Source organism: Erigeron canadensis, chromosome 9 (genome assembly GCF_010389155.1).
Source record: "Erigeron canadensis isolate Cc75 chromosome 9, C_canadensis_v1, whole genome shotgun sequence".
Taxonomy (NCBI): Eukaryota; Viridiplantae; Streptophyta; class Magnoliopsida; order Asterales; family Asteraceae; genus Erigeron; species Erigeron canadensis.
This window is the reverse complement of record NC_057769.1, coordinates 1,978,792-2,000,683: the sequence shown is the minus strand read 5'-3', so window position 1 is coordinate 2,000,683 and position 21,892 is coordinate 1,978,792. Positions and strand designations below refer to the sequence as shown.

Sequence of the window (21,892 nt, the reverse complement as noted above, 5' to 3'; positions counted from 1 at the left end):
GACGTAAAATTTATCAAATTTTTGTCTTTAAAGTTTGTGACTTTCTACAACTTCATAGCACTTACGAATATCAAGTGAAAAAAGGGAGATTATACAACTCATAATCATATGTGCATGTTAGATTATATGGAAATCAAATAATGATCGAATTTTCAAAAGTATTAATCAATCCCGACAATAGTTGTTTGAGGAAATAAAAGAAACCTCGTTCATGCAACTATCTCCACGATCAAATTTAGGGTCTTAGATATGATTAATTAGTACTATTTTAATTTATAAAATATTCGTGTAATTTCTTCATTTTCTATTTTAAACTTTTCGCTTGTATCTATTTTATATCATATAAACTTCTTGTTGAAAATAAAATTAAAAAAAAAAGAAAAAAAATACAACTTAGATATATCAATATGTTAGATAGATAACCAAGTTTAACAATTAATGAAGTCAATAGTCTGTGACCATCACATATAGCTATATATATTAAATAAAGTTTATGAAATTATTTGGAAGCGTGGTATTCTCACAACTTCATTTGGTCATTTACAATGATTTATGTTTTGCGAAATAAGACATTATGTAATAAAGTACGTACATTTATTTTATATGGTTAAATGGTGTCGTGAGAACGTTCTTACCCACATATTTAAAAACTTACTTTACATCAAAATATAAATATTTTTATATGAAAATCAACTACCGCATATTATACGAGTATGATTTCAGTATAAATTAATTTATAAAATTACCTATTTACTTATTATTTAAGGGGGTAATTATGAATTATAAATAACATAGTAGTCAAACCAATATAAATGTGGTTTTAATTAATGGTGAATAATCAAATATCCATTCATATATATACATACATACATAATAATATAATCATGTTCATGTTTATTTGTTTGTTAAGATGGATAATTAAAATGTTACAATTGGTTATTAAATTTTTTATATGTGTTAAGGCTAAATGGATACTCACACATATAATTAATATGTCATTGTCATTTCAGCGGTTAAAATATACAAATATAATTAAATTTGGTTTTTATCCTGATTTTAATTTTAATTCTTTCTATTATTATTCTTATTGCACACTTTACTATCATCAAATACCATAAAAAGTTTAATATATATTTTTTAAGTAAAATTACTTAATGTTAAGGATGAACAACCTCTTAAACTTCCTCTGATATAACCACGTTACATATAACGTAATTAAGATTAAGATTTTAGGTAAACAATTAATCCACTCAATACACCAATAATTTCTCATTATATAAACCAAAATACATACACACACATATAATATATATATATATATATATATTAAGTATAGCAAAAGATAAAACACCTGAGGCCTGTACTATATACTTACCCAACTTAGGCCCATAGTACTATAACATAAGAGCAATAGGTATGAAGAGAAAATGGCGAACCCGATTGGTTACATGGCTGAAGACACCAAACTTCATTCATTCCCCCTAATTTTTTTTATTGAACTCAAAATCAAGAATCCATCAAGATTCTTGATTTTCTTGTTGATGTCCGACATGTTAGCCGTCTTTTTTTTAGAAAATAATATAACTCATTTAAAGAAAAATAAATGAAAAACAAAAAAAATCAGATTTGTTTTATTTTACATACACACACAAACATATACATATTGTTAAATACGCCATGATTGCAGTTGAAATTGTTGGGTTGTAGGTTGTCGACGCCAATCAAGAGGAAAAATCTTTTATCAAATTAAAACTTACATATCATATTAACCTTTCAATCACAAATTTCTTACCATCATCTCTCGCCATCTTCGACCAAGATATTTAAATGTAATAAAGTATTTCACCCTAATATTTAAACTCGACATAAACAAAAGCACCAAAAGGATAGTGACGGTAGTCATATGATTATATCAAGTAAGTAACATATGTGTTACATAGGATTCTTTTGCATGCAAAGAGACTATAGTGGCTAAGAGAAAAAGTGAAACCAAATGAGTTTTTTTGTTTTTCTTTATTTTTTCTCTCCTATTTTTACTAATGTATAACAATAATTGTCTAAAAACTACCATTTATATTTTGTCATTTCAATGGGCAAAACTTATTAGCTTTGTCTTTGGCTAGAGATCTAGTGAATCTTAGTAGCTTTTTAACATTACATATGAATATTATATTTAAGTTTAAATTAAATTAAATATAGCCTATTTTTTTCTTTCCAAATGTGTAACATTCAAATTTTGTTATACAAGATATCAAAATCTGAAATTAATATAAAAAATAAAATACGTGTCATATGATATTCTTTTAACATATTTTAAGCATAATAAAGTATACATTTTTTAAAATGGTCAGTCAAATATGGACATCAAGGAACACTTCAACATATAAAAATACGACTTTATCAATTTCACCCCTTGACGTGTAGATTTCAAAGAAAATATTTCACATAATTATCAATTCGAACCATAACTTCATCATAATATATATATATATATATATATGAATTTTATTTGAGTTTAAGTTAAACTAGACTTAAATGAAAATATGCCCGATTTAAGTTGAAATTAAATTAAATATGCATTTTTTTCCCAAATGCGTAACATTTAAATTTTGTTATACAACAGATCAAAATTAAAATAAGAAATGATATATGTGTGTCAATATCCAATATTGTAAGCATATTTTAATCGTAAAATAGATTATACTTTTTATAGCGGCTAGTCGAATAGTGATATCAAGAAACATCTTACTGTATAACTATATAACAATAATGCCATGTCAATTTCATCCCTTCTTGTAAGATTTAGAAGATGAACAAATATTTTTAAAAATACCTCACGAATTTATCACCCACACTACATAATCGAACCCAAAACTTCATTATCTATATTTTTATACTTATATACTTCTATACTATATTATAAAGAAAATAACTCATTTCTTCTTAAAATGTTAAAATTTGTGTATTGATACCAATTAACATTTTTTCACATACACTATCTCCTAACATGAATAACTATTTTTTAAAATATCTTCATTAGCCATTTATATCAATTACTTTTATATTAATAATTTACAACACTGTTTCTGACACCAACAATAGCCCCCACCACCACACATTTGCCTTCACGACTTTTACCATATGGTACGGGTAACGTGTTAGTAATATATAAACGATTTTATATTGTTTTATGAAGAATAAATTAAAATAGTTTTATATAACATGCAATAAAGAGATAAACACAAGAAAACACTCTGACAGACACGCTCTTGAGATTCTTACAACACACAGGCAAAAGCACAGACATCCCCATTTTACACCACCACCACCTTTGCCTTTTTTTTTTTTCTCTCTCTCTAAAACCCTCTTCCTCTGTTTGTTTTTCTCTCTCTCTATCACTAAACCCACAAACCCAATTAATCTCCCCAAGAATCTTCCCTCAAATCTCACTTTCATTTTCCATATCTTTTCAAGGTATATACTCCCATCTACATCCTTTCTGCATATACCCATTTCAATATATATATGCTTCATTGTGACAATATACATTAATATATTCTTATATATCATGCTTCCAGTGTTATCATACTTTGTGGGTTTTTAATCTTTTCCATATGTTTATAGTATTATGTATATTTTACAAGCCCTTTTTTTTTTTTTAATATTTAATCTTTTTCTATATGCATTTTTTTGTTATATTTTACAGTTTGTTGTAAATTTTAATCTGTTTCTACATTTTTACATTTTTTTTTTTGTATATTAAATCTTTTTGTACATTTTACATTTATTTTTGTCTTTTTGTAAAAAAATATATTTGTTTTTTTTTTTTGGTGGGTATCTTACCCTTGTTTTGAAATCTTGAATGTGATAGTTTCCCACCATAAAGCTTTGAAAATTTTGAAAGTTAATTAAGACTATAACAGTAGATTTTTTTGTGTGTAAAATATGTTTTTATGTTAGGGTTTTAAATCTAAATAAGTGTAATAAAAATTATCATTTTTAATATACTTATTTAGTTGTTGGTTTTATTGCTTGCAGGTGAAGGACATCCAGATCTGCAGCTTTAAAACTTTTACCTTTTTAGTTTTATAAGGTAATAATGATACTTATTATTTGGTTTAAATATTAAATATTTGTTATGCTGCCATACTTATTATTTGGTTTAAATATTAAATATTTGTTATGCTGCCTTTTTGGTTTGATATTCTTGGATACTTACAAGTTAAAACAATGATTTTATTTGGCTTGTACATTTATATTACTAAGCTTTAGTGTTTGTTTGAATGTATGTTTTTGGATAAACCAAGTGTCGTTATATAAGTGTAAATATACTTAAAGATAACCAGTTTTTATCAAAATAATCACACAAAGAGTTGTAAGAAAATAGAGTGAAAAAAATGTTAAGATTATTTATGAATCATTAGCTATAAGCTGAACAACTTGTGGCAAAAACGGAAGCATTGCCTAGCGGTATTTAAAGTACCCGTTAAGCAATAGGTTTTTAGTTGTAGTCCAGTTGCGGACAAATTGTAAATATGTGCTGGAATTTTCCGTCTTTAAAAAAGCCCTTTGACCAAAAACTGACAAATGTAGAGTTAACCTGTGTTCTGTTCTCACTGGTTTTTATGTAAGAAATACTGACCAAGGTAGCACTAGCTAGGTTCAAGACGATTTGACTATTACAGTAGCAATAGTTAGAGAAATTTCTCTGCATTTACATGTGTAATGATAGGTCGAGTGCAATTTGAACATATCTACTTATGAGTGGGTGAATTGGGGCGAGTTGCATTTTATCTCTCTTATGGGTCTGGACAGGTTATGGTTTATTTGTGCCGGTTGACGCAGGTAAAGAAAAATAAGTTTAATAGGTAAACCATTTAAACGGTTTGAAGTTTGCCCAAAATGTACTTTTATGCATAAAAGCTATTAATACCTACCTGAGTTTTTGTGTAAGTATAATAAGTTAAAAAATTAGAATCTTTGGACATAAAGCGTTTAAGATTCATCTGAATCGGTAGTTAGGCTGCCTGTTTTGACCTGTACAAAATGCTTAACCGGTGTCGATCCATACCCAACGTCCCAACCTGCCAGAACTACCTGCTTAGAGATTATCTGTTTTTAAACCCCATGTGCAAATATGTCGTGTATGGTGTGTTTCCTAATGTTTTGCATCGGTTTTGGGTCTTCTATATGTAATTGTAAATATTAGTTACTAAACTGTTTTTGTTTCGTTTTTATGGAATCCCAGATGACAAATAGACCACCTCCGCAGATGATGATGAATAAGCCTCCACAGGATGATTATTCTCTCAAAGAGACCAAACCCCATCTTGGTGGTAGTAAAGTCACCGGTGATAAGCTCACGAGCACCTATGACCTTGTGGAACAAATGCAGTACTTGTATGTTCGTGTGGTTAAAGCCAAAGATTTACCTGCAAAGGATCTAACCGGTAGCTGTGACCCGTATGTTGAGGTCCGGATGGGAAACTACAAGGGCACAACCCGCCATTTTGAGAAAAAAACTAACCCTGAATGGAACCAGGTATTTGCATTCTCTAAAGACCGAATTCAGTCAACTATGCTTGAGGTTACGATCAAAGATAAAGATGTCCTAAAAGATGATTTTATTGGTGGGGTTTTATTTGATCTTAACGAAGTCCCGAAGCGGGTCCCACCTGATAGCCCGCTAGCCCCGCAGTGGTATAAGTTAGTAGACCGAAAAGGGGACAAGCTGAAAGGTGAGCTTATGTTAGCAGTTTGGTGGGGTACACAAGCAGATGAAGCGTTCCCTGAAGCCTGGCATTCGGATGCTGCAGCCGTTAGCGCAGACGGCCTTGCTAGTATTCGGTCAAAAGTGTATTTATCTCCTAAACTTTGGTATCTAAGAGTTAATGTAATCGAAGCCCAGGATTTGATGCCAAATGATAAAACTCGGTTTCCAGAAGTTTATGTAAAAGCCATCCTTGGGAATCAGATTGTAAGGTCTCGGGTTTCCGTTAGCAAGACTATAAACCCGGTATGGAATGAGGATATGATGTTGGTGGCATCAGAACCATTTGAAGAACCATTGATTTTGAGCGTAGAGGATCGGGTCGGGCCAAATAAAGATGATACTCTGGGAAGGTGTGCAATCCCATTACAGTATGTGGACAGGAGGTTAGATCATAAAGCGATTAATGCACGTTGGTTTAATCTTGAAAAACATGTAATGGTTGAAGGTGAAAAGAAAAAGGAAGTTAAGTTTGCTAGCCGGATTCACATGCGGGTTTGCTTAGAAGGCGGTTATCATGTTCTTGATGAATCGACCCATTATAGTAGTGATCTTAGACCCACAGCTAAGCAGTTATGGAAAAGTAGTATTGGGGTACTGGAGGTGGGAATCTTAAGTGCTAATGGGCTGTCACCAATGAAAACGAAAGATGGAAGAGCGACTACTGATGCTTATTGTGTTGCGAAATATGGAACAAAATGGGTCAGAACCCGAACCATAATTGATAGCTTTACACCCAAATGGAACGAGCAATACACTTGGGAAGTTTTCGACCCGTGTACTGTTATTACAATTGGAGTTTTCGATAATTGTCATTTACAAGGTGGAGGAGACAAACCCGGCGGAGCTCGAGATTCGAGGATTGGGAAGGTTCGGATTCGGCTCTCAACTCTTGAAACCGACCGTGTTTACACCCATTCGTACCCGCTTCTGGTTTTGCACCCATCTGGGGTTAAAAAAATGGGTGAGATCCATTTAGCAGTGCGGTTTACGTGCTCATCTCTAATAAACATGATGCATATGTACTCACAACCCTTATTACCCAAAATGCATTACATTCACCCGTTAACCATCAGCCAGCTTGATAGCTTGAGGCACCAGGCTACACAGATTGTGTCAATGAGGTTGGGCCGGGCTGAACCACCATTACGGAAGGAGATTGTGGAGTATATGCTTGATATTAGTTCTCATATGTGGAGTATGAGAAGAAGTAAAGCTAATTTCTTGAGAATCATGTCGGTTTTAGGCTCACTGATTGCAATTGGAAAATGGTTTGACCAGATTTGCAATTGGAAAAACCCGATCACCACCGTGCTCATTCACGTCCTATTTGTGATACTCGTTCTATACCCTGAGCTTATCCTGCCCACGATTTTTCTTTACCTTTTCTTGATTGGAATCTGGTACTACAGATGGAAACCAAGAAACCCGCCCCATATGGACACTCGACTTTCTTGTGCAGATAATGCTCACCCAGATGAACTAGATGAAGAATTTGACACGTTTCCAACTTCCCGAAACCCTGACCTCGTCCGTATGCGGTACGATCGGTTGAGAAGTGTTGCTGGGAGGATGCAGACAGTGGTAGGTGATTTGGCCACCCAGGGAGAGCGGTTTCAGTCTTTGATCAGCTGGAGAGACCCAAGAGCTACTGCACTCTTTGTGATATTCTGTTTACTGTTTGCAATCTTACTTTACGTGACGCCTTTTCAGGTTATCGCACTTTTCACAGGCTTCTATGTTTTACGTCACCCAAGATTCCGTCGCAAGTTGCCTTCTGTGCCACTCAGCTTCTTCAGAAGATTACCTGCAAGAACCGACTGCATGCTATGAGCCAAAAGACTACAACAATTACCCAAGTTTTATCAAGACTTGCATGTCCGTGTAAAAAAGGTCGCCTTTTATCTTAGCATGATGTTTAATATGTATGTTCAGACTGTATTTTGTGGATCTCGTGGTTCGTTACTTAGCTTCGTAGGTTTCAGTTCTATTCGAATCTATACATGGTCACATGTACTAAGAATTTGCTTATGTTTTCTTGATCAAGATGATGCAAATTTTATTTTGGGATGTAATGCAAATTTTGATCTTGGAATTGAATCTTCGTGTTCTTAAGCTGTTAAGCATTTCCTTTTGAGTTCTCTGTATGATATTATTTTTGTATGGCAGTATTTTAGTTTGAAAATTATACATGGTTGAAATTGATAGTGGCACATGAACATGGTTTTATTCTAGCAACCTTTTTCTTTGTTTGCATGTGATGTTTTACATTTTGCGAGTTGATCAGACCCTACCTTCATTTTCGTTCCGCCCAAGCAGATGAAGCTGGTTTCTAACTTCTTCAGGTTTCAAACGAGACCTGGTATGGAGGTTCCGGGCAACGCTAGATGCAATGCCATGTCAAGTCGAGCACAATACCGGATGCTCTTACTCCTTGGAACTGTTTTCTGGTGGTTGGACCCTTTACATATAACTTTACATTTAAAAAGCACTTTTGGATTGGGATGTCATTTTCTTTTCTTTTATATAGAAAAAAAGTTTATGTTTTCTATGTTTTTGTACCTTTGTCCTTCATGTCACCTTTTCATCCCCTGTTTATGGTACCACATTGAACTTTCGGTCCATTCTATATATTTAAACTTACAAACGTATTTATTAATCTAGTTTTCGAAATAATTTGAATTTGAGATACATTAATTGGTACAGAACGCACTATTTTTTTCTGCATTACTTTTTCCCTTTTCTTTTAGATCAGAAACGGCACTGAGCAAACCAAAGGTGTGTTATATTTGTTTTAAAAACCAATAAAATGTCACTGAGCTTGAAGACTTATTGCTGCTGCCAAGGTCGAGATGAAACAAACGTCCGAGGACTGTGGGCATCCAAGACCGCCATGTATGCAATTTAGCCTAGTTTTGAGATAATTTGGCTTGCAAAACATGTTGGATACCAAGGTAAGTAGCCAAACAAAATTAAAAAAAGAAAGAACATCTTCTACAGTTACTACCTTCAAAGAACACCCCTTTTAGTTAACTTTAATTACATAATCTAAAACATTAATATTTCTCCAATGCTAAGCCAAAGTTTACATCCCAAGAGTACAAAAAAGGAAAGAACATCTTCTACAGTTACTACCTTCAAAAAATTAGCCAAAAACCCAAAAGGAATATATCTTCTAAGAAGCTTTGTCTTTTCTCCTACTCTTGAGTTAATCACATACAAATGGTTCAAAAAAATTCACTGCAATTTTATGCGGTCAAGGCTATCAGAGATCATTCGCATCTTGGGCCTAACCTCTGGGTCGAGCTCGGTGCAGTTGAGCGCGATATGAAATGCCCCCACCACTTGTTTTTTGGCACGAACTTCTTGCAAAAGCACCGGATCAATAATCTCGGACAACGGCCTTTCTTCCCGAAACACCTTCCGCACAAAACTCTCCAGCCCTTTCCCATTGTTATCAAGCCCGCCACCATCAGGAGTCCGACCCGTTAACATCTCCAACAAGACAATACCGAAAGAGTACACATCACACTTTGGGGTAAATTTATGACCCGAAATTCGGGCTTCAGGAGCCACGTAATACACATTAGATGTTGCAGATGATGTGCTTTTCGAGCTAGTGAGCGTTTGTTGGCTAGAATTGCTAAGCTTCCGGGAGGTGGACTTTGAGATAGTGGCTGACACTAGACGGTTCAGCCCAAACCCAGAAATAAAGGGTTGCAAGTCATCATCAAGAAGGATTTTTGATGATTTTATGTTACCATGAACGTGTTTACGAGGACTGCACTCATGGATGTGGGCTAGACCCCTTGCGGTTCCTTGAGCAATCTTTAGCCTTGAGGCCCATGATAACGGCGGCAAAGGATTTGCGGGCCCACCTACATTTTACAATCAAGAAAACAAAAATCAGTAACAGTTTGCAACATATTATGGACATACAAGTAAAAATATAAAGTAAATTGCTAATAAAACTGTAAAAACATTTCAGTAACTGGCTTTTCCCAATGAGAAGTTGCAGAACAGCTTGTACAACTGAAGAACTAGACAAACTAGAATCTGAAGCACAAATACATGACAAATTACATGGGGGTAAAAAAAAAAAACTAAAAATCACTATGTCGCTAGAATTAAAAAACAACGTGTATAAGTGGTCCTTGCCATTTTAGTTCATGGGTCATTCTCAAATAGGTCACATGGTTCATACTGCAATAACTTACCAGCATGCAAAAGGGGTCCATTTCATATGGTAACCCCAACCCACTTAACCATCTAGAATGTCCTATTTCAATTACATATGCATATGCTCAATAGTTAATATTAACAAGTCAAGCTAAAAAGGAAAAGGTTTAAAAATTTATAAATTTTTTTATTTAAAGTCATATGTTTTTAGTATAAACATAGGTGACTATTTATTTTGCTCGGTCAAACATGAGATACAATTGTATAAAGCAACCTAGGTAACCAAAAGCGCAACTTCATTTTTACAAAGGTCCAACTTTTTTACGATTTTTCACAAACTGACCAACCAGATAGTAGTGATTTGGATCAAATCATAAAAATGGACCAAGGTCGGTTTGTGAAAAGATAAAAAAAAGTTGGACACTTTTGTAAATACAAACTATTCTAGTGTAGATATGTAGTACATTGATGGGCATTGAGATCATGTCTTCACTTAGTACATACCATAACGGAATGCAACAAGTTTATAAAAGGAACATCATGATTGATCATTTGATCCTGTTTTTACCAAAACAAGATACACCAAATCTTTCATATCTCATGTACCAAAAAATACCCACGTTCAATTTTTTTTAAAAGTCAAATTGGTTTCTATACAAAATTAAACTATACTAAGATAACCTGATAAACTCTAAGTTATCAAGAGGAGTTAGAAATCACAATTAGGTCATAACAAGCGTATTTAAATGGTTAAAAACTACGAGTACTATGTAACGAATATTATCATATTGAACAGTTTAGAAGTCGTCCAAAATATACTAATTTAGTCATTTTTACAACTTAATTAATAAAGGGAAAATAATTGTTAGATATGAAGTAATGTACTTACCATGAAGCGCTGAGTACAAGCTCCCATTGCTAACAAAATCTGAAACCAAAAGTTTCTCATCATTAGCATAGTAATAAGCCCTTAACCTCACAATATTAGGATGTTGCACCCTCCCTATACTTTCCACCTCCACCTCAAACTCCTTCAACCTCCACACACCGTCGCCCTCACTCAAACGTCTCACTGCCACCACTGCGCCCACCGCCGCACCCGAACCGCGGCCGGCCACCACCTTATACACTATCCCACTCTTACTTTTCCCCACCACATAAGCTGATGCCCTTAACAAATCCTCTAATTCCAAACTAAACCCTTCATCCATCACTACAAATTTACCATCTTGCCCTTCTTGATCATTCACAACTACATTAATTTGTTCTTTTTCAATTTCTTTTTTTCCTATTTTACCCTCATTAAACTTCCGTTTTCTATTGTAAACCCACATTGAAAAAAACATTATCCCTATAACCACAGATACACCTGTGATCAATGGAACCGCAACGGACCCAGAACCGGAACCCGACTTACCCGATAACCCGGATGATGAACCCGGGTTCTTTGGGGTATCCGGGTTTGATAAAATTCGTGGGTTTTGAGCTTCCGGGTCGGAGCATTGTGTTTCCAAAGGAAATCCACATAGAAATGGATTTCCAGTGAATGCTGTTGGTCCCTAGTATTGTAAAAACCAAAAATACTTTAGTACGATACAATAAATTTTACATATGATAATCGAACAATGAAGAGTTTGTTTTCTGGCATAAAATACAAACTTATATTCATAAATTTGTCGTTTTGGTAATTGTAACTTTTTTTATGCACATTTTCTATGTAAAACATGGTTTTTTCATCTTGTTTGAGTCATTTTTAACAATAAATATAGTTTTAAGATATTTAAATGTACATAGTGTTAGTATTTAATGAAAATGTAAAAATCAAATATAATGCAATACTTTTTTTTTTTTTGACAATGAGGAAATGTATACAAACAAAAATAATATTATTAAAAATCTAATTAACTAAAAGTATAAAATCACATACATTGTTACTCTCTAAACAAAAATGTTAAATTTTTACGATCGCAAATTGTTTAAAATGACACACAAAATCACCATTTAAAATCTTTGATTTCTAATAACATATAATTATCAAAATGGCACAAATGACAATAATACAAAAAAAAAAACAAAAAATCTTATATTAAATAAATAAAAAAACAAGATTAGTAAATGTTAAATAATTAAAATACCTGGTTTAGCAGAGAACCAACAAGAGGAATCTTTCCGGTGAGATTATTATGCCGGAGGTCCAAACTAACCATAACCGGAAACAACCCAAAAGACGCCGGAATCTCGCCGGAAAATTGATTAAATGACAAATTAACAGTCCCAGAAAGGTTAGTAAGGTTACTTAAAGATTCTGGAAGAGACCCATTTAACAAATTTGAAGATAAATCCAAAAAGGTAAGAGCTTCAAGATTCTTGATATTTTCCGGTAAAGCTCCGGCGAGCTGGTTATATGAAAGATCAATAGACAAAAGATTTACAGCATTGAACAAGTGAGTCGGAATTATGTTTGAGAAGTTATTGTGAGACAATGAAAGATGTTTGAGAGACAGAATGGCGCCAAGTTCTGACGGCAAGTAGCCGGTGAGGTTTTTGTTTGGTAAGAAGACGGCGGTGACACGGTGGTCGGAGCTGCAGGAGACGCCGGACCAGTGACATGGGGTGACGTCATCTTCTGACCATGTTGTTAGAATGTTGGTTGGGTCATTGGTTATGGCGGATTTGAGTGCTAGTAGTGATAACCCATCGGAGGTTAGTGAGTAAGATATAGATATAGAAAATGTGTATGTATATGCCAAGATGATAAATATTGTTTTGATAAGATTCATTGTATGCAACTTTTGTTTGGTGTTTTGACAAATTTTTATTGTGATTATTATTTCATGATGATGCAATGTAATAATGTAACAAGGTGTTACTATGAGTTTTGGCACAAGTAGTGAAATGGTAGAAGATGATGAATTGATGATGATGAATTTGTGTTTTGATGATTATGAATTTGAATTTAAGAGTGGATTAATCGAGGTTGGTAAGTGGAGTAACATGTGGAGGTTAAAGAAGATTTTTGAATTTTGTTATGGATTTTTGGTATTTTATAAAGAGCTTTGGGATGTGTGGCTAAGTCTTCACTTAGACCCACTATTTTTGTTGTAGAGCCAAATAAACCCTCTTGATTTGGGAAAAGCATCCAAAGTGGCCTCTAATAGATGTAATCCCATCTAGCGTGTTATAACTTATAAGTAATAAAACTTATTTTTAGTTATTTTAGATAAATATATAATAAATATGAGAGACATTTTAGGAAAATAAATGTTGAAGCTTAAAATTTAGACATAGAGAATCTGCTTTATAATATAAAATATAGATATTCAACTTGAAAGAACATTAAACTCCTATCTATGATGAATGGACTTAGTTAAGATATCAAAAGTTAATTATTTACAAATTAGTTTCAACAAATCTAAATAAGACTCAACAATAACTCTAAGTTTGGTACTAAAAACATTTAAGCAAGTTATTGGTAACCAAAAGCTTCAAATGTGGGGAAATAATTATTGATTGAAAATTGATTAGACATGGTTTAAAACAGTCATTATGTTTCAATATACACTATTTCGTTTTTCTTCTTCTCCTTATATAATCAACTTGATATTTCTTCACATAGATAAAACCATTAATTACCTACTATAATAAAGGAGTAAGATATGAACAGTACTTTTTTGTCTTTACATGCAGTTTTAATATAAATAATTGTGACAACCGTCATCTGAGCGAACTTTTCTGAAGTACTTTTCCGGTCATTTTTAGTTTATTTCGTCTATGTACGTCGTTAGACCTTAAGACTTTATCATGAAATAATTAGATTTTTGTTTTGTTCGGGCTTTATGAGCGGGTAGACTTTGGAAAAATTGTGCATAGACTCGTGAACAAGAGGAATACTAGTTGTCTTGTGAAAATGCCAAAATAAATAAAATACTTAAAATTAAAACAATTAAAGATTTAATTATCAAATATGGTCGTGCTTATAGTCGTTTAAAAGCTATTTAAAAGTTACAAATATTTATGTCGAGAAAGTAAACTAACAAGTCACGGGTTTTCTGTAAATGTCGTGTCAAACGAGTTTTATTAAAAGTCAAAGAAGGTCAAGACTTGGAAAGGGTATAAAAACCCTTAAATTCTCCAAAAACCCCATAAGTTCTCTACCTTTCTTTCCTCTTTTTTTCTTTCTCTTTTGGCCGTGACTTCTGCCTCTTCTTCTTCAAAATTTCGATTATCATCAACAACATCAAATCATCATCTTCCTCATAATTCTTGTTAAGGTAATCAATGTATTATGATATGGAAATGTTATCTTAGGTAAATCTCATTATAAATACACACACATATATATATATATTACAAAAAAATTCTTAGATAAAAACATATATAGATTCGATCTATATATATATAAATACATATAACTTTTATGATTTATAGATATATATGTATGTAAATATTGATTTTCAAGAGATTTGATAAAAGTCTAGATTAAATCCTTGTGTTTTTCTTAAGTTTCTTGCAAGGATTGTTGATTATTATGAATTAGGGTTTGGTCAAAATTGAAGATGTTCATCAAATTTTCTTTCTTTTTGATCTTCATTTAGGCGTAAGCATGGCTAGGTTTTTTGTTAAATTCTTTGAATAAACTCTTCACAAAATAAACTCTCTGAATCCAAAGTTGCTAAATCAGTCGTGACTTTGAGGAGAATTTGATAAGTTCTCTGGAATAAACTGTTTGTACAAATTCTCTAGAATAAACTATTTGTACAAACTCTGTGTTTAAATTCCCTAGCTAAGTTCTCTAGACAAACTCTTTGTTCTTTTAAACTCTCTTTGCATTAGTTTTGTTTTTTTCCTGTGTGCAAGTCGACAAGTTCTCCAGGAAGTAAACTCCCTACTTTAAACTCCCTAAATAAATTCTTTGGATAAGTTATTTGGATAAGTTCTTCTCTAGATTAAGTTCTCTAAATCAAGTTCTTCACAATAAGTTCTCTGAATAAATTCTCTAACATAAGTTCTTTGCAATTAAGTCCTCCGAAATAAGTTCTTTGAAATAAGTTCTCTGAAGTAAACTCTCTGAAAACTAAGTTCTCTATATAAACTCTTTGGAAGTTAAACTCTTCGATATATAAATATACTCCTTGATTCAGTAGTCAAAGACAAAACTTTAAGTCGTCGACATTTCAAGTGTTTCAAGAACAACTAAGTCATTATATATATAATACGACATTATACAAGACATGATGACATTTCTTAAGTCACTAGTATAAGACATAGACGTGTACAATTGAGTGAGTACTTACTGGTTGACTTGTGGACAGTGTAGGACTTTTGGACAGATAGTGTACGTGTTTCAGGTGTACTTGACTGTTCAAGTTCTTTTTCGTTGATTCTAGTGTGCTTGTACTTGTGCTGCTTTCAGGTGAGTTTCATAGCCCCTTTTTATTACAAGTTTTGGGGTGGAAAGTATACTGATATTTCAAACAGTTTTGTCGATTTCTGTTTTATGTTCAATATTGAGCCTGTGCGTATAGAGTTACTTGTGCCATTTGACTTGCTTTGATCTTGTTTATATGTGTGTGATTATGTGTTTGTTTGTTGTGTTGTAGACGTACTTATTGCATGAGTTAAGACTTGAGACTTTGGACTAAGGCAGGTACCGTAAGGCCGGACTTTGAGACATTGAGACTTTTGGACTTATTATGGCGTAACTCTGCTCGTTACATATTGAACTATTACTTGTTTAGACTTAAAAGAATCGACAAAAGACTTATTTCTTTGACTAGACTTTTTGACTAAAACCTATGAACTCACCAACCTTGTGTTGACACGTTTTAGTATACTTTTCAGGTGCTCAGGTTAATCAGGGATAAAGACTGCTATGCTAGACTGGACTTCGGAGATTAGTGCTCCTTATTTATTGTTAGACTTTACGGCTACATGCCTTGGATTATTTCTTTTTGGACTTGGTTGTAATAAGCTATTTTTAGCGCTGTTATGACTTTGAACTCATGTTTTTGGGAATATATTTATTATATTCTATTTCATTTAACAGTATCTATGTAATACCATGTCGTACTGTACTTTTCATGACACCTCATGTTTCCGCCAACGATGTGGTGTTACAATAATAGAATTAGCAATTATAACAATAAAAGTGGATTTTGTAAAGTGGTTGATCTCTATGGCTTAGGTGGTGAAGGTCTTGGTTCAAGCCTTTCCCACCTTATTTTTTTTTGTTTTTTTTAATAGTAAAGTATTTGCATTTTAGCCTCTCCTTTTTTTGCTTTTTACTTTTCAGTCTCTCCTGTTTCTCTTTTATTACTTTAACCACCTAACTTTATATAATTTATGTTTTTTTTAATATATTGTAACATTTTGTTTTTTTATACCTTTATCACATTTAACATTTTTTTATAACTTTTTAAAATACTATATATTTTGTTATTTACTATGTTTTTTTTTGTTCTTTTTTAAAATTTTTTTTGTTACGTTGTATTTCTTTTTACTCTTTTAAACATTTCGTTTTTATACCTTTTTCACATGTAACATTTGTTTTTTTATATAACTTATTCATTTAGTTTTATATTTTTTTTTGTTCTCTTTTTTATTTTTTGGTTGAGTATATTCCTTTTGTAATTTTTTTAAATTGCGTTTCAAAATTTTTTGTCTCCCATAAATTTGTGGTTTTTTTAACCCCACCCATAAACGCAAACGTTTTTAAAAACTTATGTCGCCCATTGGGCGGCATGAAATTCCTAGTTTGTTAATAAAAGAAAAGTCACTGAGAACAAAAGTTAGACATTACTCCTTTAATTGGGCATATTTGGGAAAAAGACATATCAAAGGGGTATTGATTGAAAATAAAGAACGAATGTCTTGTTATGTAGATGTTGACTGTCTTAAGTGATCGCGTCGTCAACGTTAATTTTGAAATGAAACATTTAATAAGAAAAACATGCATCTATCTTCTCCATTTTGTCTGCACCTTCAATTTCTATTATCAGTATTCCTCATTAAATCGTAATATTGTAGTTTAAATTTGTTCATAGTTTAATTTTGTATTTTGTTAAAATCTATTTTCGTATTTGTGTTAATTAAATGGTGAAAAATTTAAGTAATAAGTTTTTATATTTAGTTGAAGACTATTATGTAATATTATACTTCATAATAAAACAAATGCTACTTTTTTTTTTAACATTTTCAACATTTGAATTATCAAATTTGTTCTTACTATAATAAATATCACTATGTATTAATCCATTAAATGTCTCAAAATACCTTTATCCACTAACATAGTGTTATCTCACATAAAAAACAAAAAACACAAACATTTTTTTATAGTTTTCACCATTACACAACCGCCCCTTTACTCAAGTGACGACATATTAACTGTCACTTTTAAGTTTTAAGAGATGAGTACTCTATTAATTTTCATTTAAGTTAAATCCTTAGTGAAACTTTTTATCATATAAAGTTAAAAATATGTAAATTGTTAAGGTGGACAAAGTATTTTTAACTTAGGCTAGACATCTTTTATATAAAATCTAGAAAATGACAAACTTTTTTAACATTTTTTTCCAAAATTCTTCTATGATTGCACATCAAATGTAATCGATAATTTTCTTTACAAGTTTCTAACTTTATTAAATGTCATGATCATTTTATTAAGATGATTTCTAATTTCTTAGATAAATAAGAGTATATTATTTTCTTTTTATTATACTATTAATAATATCATATTTAAACAGCACACAATTGATCGAGTAGTTGTTGGCTTGTTGCAGTCGATCATTGACATTTTGCACCTAAGAAAATTGTTTTATTTCTTGATTAAATTAATTTTCAAAATAAAACAAAAACAATTACATGTCATTGTATAATTCTAAAACTTAACGACTGAAGTTTAAGGTGTTTGAAAATAACAATAATATATGGGATAGTCGTGCAACTTGTTGCTTGACTAACTGTCATTGTAATGTAATGACTTTTTTTATCTATTTAATTATATGTAGTATATAATATAGGCAAATTTTAAAATATGCATGCATGCCGTAAAATACATATATACGAGCATTTTCGTAGACGTTACCACTACTAAAGAACTATACAAAGAGTCAAAGACATTTAATCAATGGAATTAACTAACTAATTTTGTTAACTAAAGTTTAAAAAAAGAGAAAGCTGTATGATATGATGGTTGTATTTTTGGTTAGTATTTGACTGTAGGAAAAAAGCCACTGAAAAAGACAAGAAATCATACTTTTCAGTTTCCACTTGGATTCATATGAAGGTACTGTCAACCATAAAGCATGCCATTACTATACAGTATACACTACTATATGAAACTTCTGCAATTCTACCTTTTTTTCATGCAACTAGAATTTGAATTTAGGTTGAGTTCACATTTCACAAACAGGATCAGTGGGGGCGTTCAGAATTTTATCACTCCGGTCGGGAAAAAAAAATTATGCCTCTAACTTTAATAAAATTTAAATACTCATAAATTATTTATTTTTATAAACGATAACTAACATTATAATAAAAAATTATACATACATAATAAGATCATAATTTTAGAATTACATACCACAGTAGTTACTTATTTACTCGATGATCCGTGAAGCACTCCTAGCATTATTCATAGCAAATTGGTTAATTAGCTCTTCACAATTTATGTTTTCTAAAATTTTGTTCTCGATAGCTATATATTTATATTAGGGTTAAGTATTCTAGAGTGTAAATAACTTTGCAACTTTTTCTATTATATGTATGTATCAAAAATTTTGAACACTTAATGTAAGTATCCCTCTAAATTGAACATTTAATGTAAAAATGTATACGTGACAACTATATAAGCTGTTACGTAGAAGTTTTTGATTGGTCAACGTAAAAAATTTATATTAAGTGTTCAATTTAGATATTACTTACATTAATTGTTCAAAAATTTTGATGCACACACACAATAGAAAAAGTTGCAAAGTTACTTATATTTCGAGAATTGGGTTTGCACACCCTTTAGGCCGCCCCTGAGGATAATGATAAAATCTTCTTAAAACATTTTCCTAATTACAAGATCATAAGACATAACAAAATCAAAACAAATAAGATGATGCAAGAAATTAATGAATTATATGTGTTATGAGATTTAAAATGATTATTAGAAAAATGTTTTATATGATAGTCAAAAGTTAATATTTGTCCATTAAAGTGTAAATATATGTTTAGAAATATGGTGTTAATATATGATAGTCAAAAGTTAAAAGTATCACTTTCAAGTTAAACACTAGTTTACATGAAAATCAAGCTCGAATAGTAAAAAGAATATTAAAGTATAAACACAAATGTAAAAATTAGTCCATCTCGAGTTGAGAATAAGTGAATGAGCCCAACATTACTATTCGGCTCCGCTAGTTTTTACTCCTCCAAATCTTTTATTTATTTACTCATCCAAGTCTTCATCCAAGTCTTCTTAATTATTAGATGATGAAATATGGCAAAAGAAATGGAGCTAGATTAAAAAGGAGAAGTAGTGGATATCACATGTCACCTTTTTATAATTTTAATAGGATTTTTAGACTAATTTTTAGAAGGATTTATCATTTTCCTTTATTTATTATAAAAAATGATTACTATGTCCTTAAAAATATATAAGCGTAAAACCAATGTGAAATTAAGCCGAATTTACTTTATAGATAATTTATAAATAGTTAGATAAGAATTCTGTCTTTCTTTTTTCTTCACAGTGACAAAGTTTGATATGATTTCAAGAAATTACATTTCTTATATTAATTTTAGATGAATATATCCCGTGGAATTAAATGGCCTAGGAGATCCGTGCGTTTGGACTGCGCCATCCTATATGTACTCACATATGGAAAGCCTAGCATTGAATTAGTTGGATGTTTAGATGAAAAAAAATACTTGATATATGTGAAAAAAGGATGTCAATAATGACTATTCTAAGTGGTCAGAGGCATCCTAGGTTTTACCTAAATTCTTGAGTTCGATCTTTAGGGATGACAAGTCTTGTGGTCAGAGGCATCCTAGGTTTTACCTAAATTCTTGAGTTCGATCTTTAGGGATGACAAGTCTTGGGGTTTTTTTCTCCGAATACTTGTAACGAGCTAATGACCCATGGTCAACATCTCCTTATCTAAGGTACGTGCAAGATTTCACCATTATACGGTGAGGTTTTTTTAATGTCGCATAATGACTAGATCTTTGAAAAAAGAAAAAGAGAAAAGGATAGTCCGAAACGATGATATAGTTATCATGTGAATAAGATAGTGATGCTATGTATAATAAAATCTGAAAACATCTAGATAATGACAATATATTAAAACACGTTGTATAAAAAGTAGTCCTATATAAAATAACAATATTGATATAGATTATTAGTAAGTATAAAGTTAAAAGAATATCGAATCACGTGATCATACGAAATATCACATTGTCGTTATGCATAAGATTTTTACCGTGGGATTTGATATAAAGCAAAGATTCATTTGATCCCCACGTATCCATAGATAAAAAAACAAAAGAAGAAGGAAGTGTTATTTTTTTTTTTTGAAAGGTGAATTCTGGAAATTTCGTGTCACGATTTAACAGTGGAAAGGTCTAGCATACGTTGTCTTAACCGGGTCCGCGCTAGAGAGCTCCTTTGAAGTGAAAATGCCTATTTTAAATACCCGATGGGGAAAACTCCCTATTAATCCGCCCGAAAGCACGACGATCAATAGGGGTAAACCCTGCCCCTTAGTTACTTAAGATAGTTAATTAGTTTGTTAACTAAAAAATAAATCCGGAGGTTTCTGAAAGTATTGGGTTTAAAAATAGGATAATATATCGTTTGTTTAAAACATAAAACATAAAATATTTTACCCTAAGAAAAAAACATAAAATAATTAGTTAATACAAGCGACGTTATCCATACTTCTACCTATAGATACTATATTATAAAAAGAATAACCCTTATGTTGAAAATTATATGAGAAAAAATGTCTAAAATACCTTAATAATTATATTACACTATCAGTTATTCATCTTTTAAAATATCTCTATTAACTCTTTATATCAATTACTTTTACATCAATTATCTATACCACTCGACACCGCCTCCACCATCAACAATCGTCACACCGTCGCCGTCACGAACACGGTTGCATTTACGCGGGTATTGTACTAGTATTTATTTGTTTTTTATTATTATTATTTTTTGAGTAGCGAGCTAATGCTTGTTACCAATAAACAAAATGTAACTTGATAGATTTTAAATATTGGTTTGGTTTAACACAAGCATAACCTTTCTACACGGCTTCGGGTTTAAAATTAAATTTGAATAAGTCTAAGCTTTATGGAATTGGAGTTAGGGACTTAGGGGGACTGACATTGATCACTTTGCTAGACTTGCACACTGCTCTAGCGACTCATTTCCTTTCGTGTATTTGGGTACTCCAATTGGAGCTAATATGTCTAAGTTGGATTCTTGGAAACCAGTTATTGATAAATTTTGTAAACGGCTGTCCAAATGGAAAGCAAATCTTCTTTCTATTGGCGGTCGCTCTACTCATGTTTCGTCAGTGTTGGGATCCCTGGGAATTTACTACATGTCTTTGTTTTGCATGCCGGTCACGGTTAAAAAACGACTAGAAGCTCTACGGGCTAAGTTCTTTTGGGGAGGTAACGGTGACTTTAAAAAGATGCATTGGATTAAATGGGAGAGGGTCATTGCTAGCAAACAGAACGGTGGTCTTGAGATTGCTTCTTTAGATGCTTTTAATAAGGCTGAGCGGAGTGACTCCGACTTCCTCCGACTCTCGCCCCTTGTCACCCAAAGTCGCCCCCCACACCACCCCCCTTGGCCGACTTTGCTCTCGCCCCTCCCCCCTTTGACCATCACACTTTCCCACCTTCTTTTCCGGTCCCCTATGCAAATGGCTATAATTTTAT

General features: G+C 32.1%; 2 protein-coding genes across 2 annotated transcripts; one reads left to right on the top strand and one right to left on the bottom strand.

Annotated features, from left to right (window-relative positions):
• The first annotated feature begins 3,341 nt into the window (after window positions 1–3,341).
• On the top strand, window positions 3,342–7,870 carry LOC122580992 (FT-interacting protein 3-like). Its single transcript, XM_043753136.1, has 3 exons — window positions 3,342–3,474; window positions 4,039–4,093; window positions 5,249–7,870. The coding sequence occupies exon 3, from the start codon at window positions 5,249–5,251 to the stop codon at window positions 7,601–7,603; it is 2,355 nt and encodes a 784-aa protein (XP_043609071.1). The 5' UTR covers window positions 3,342–3,474; window positions 4,039–4,093; the 3' UTR covers window positions 7,604–7,870.
• A 904-nt stretch (window positions 7,871–8,774) lies between these two features.
• LOC122581783 (receptor protein kinase-like protein ZAR1) lies at window positions 8,775–12,926 on the bottom strand. The gene is made up of 3 exons (XM_043754062.1): window positions 12,085–12,926; window positions 10,839–11,508; window positions 8,775–9,648 (listed from the first exon to the last, which is right to left on the bottom strand). Exons 1-3 carry the CDS (start codon window positions 12,727–12,729, stop codon window positions 9,008–9,010), a joined length of 1,956 nt encoding a protein of 651 aa, XP_043609997.1. The 5' UTR covers window positions 12,730–12,926; the 3' UTR covers window positions 8,775–9,007.
• Window positions 12,927–21,892: the final 8,966 nt, after the last annotated feature.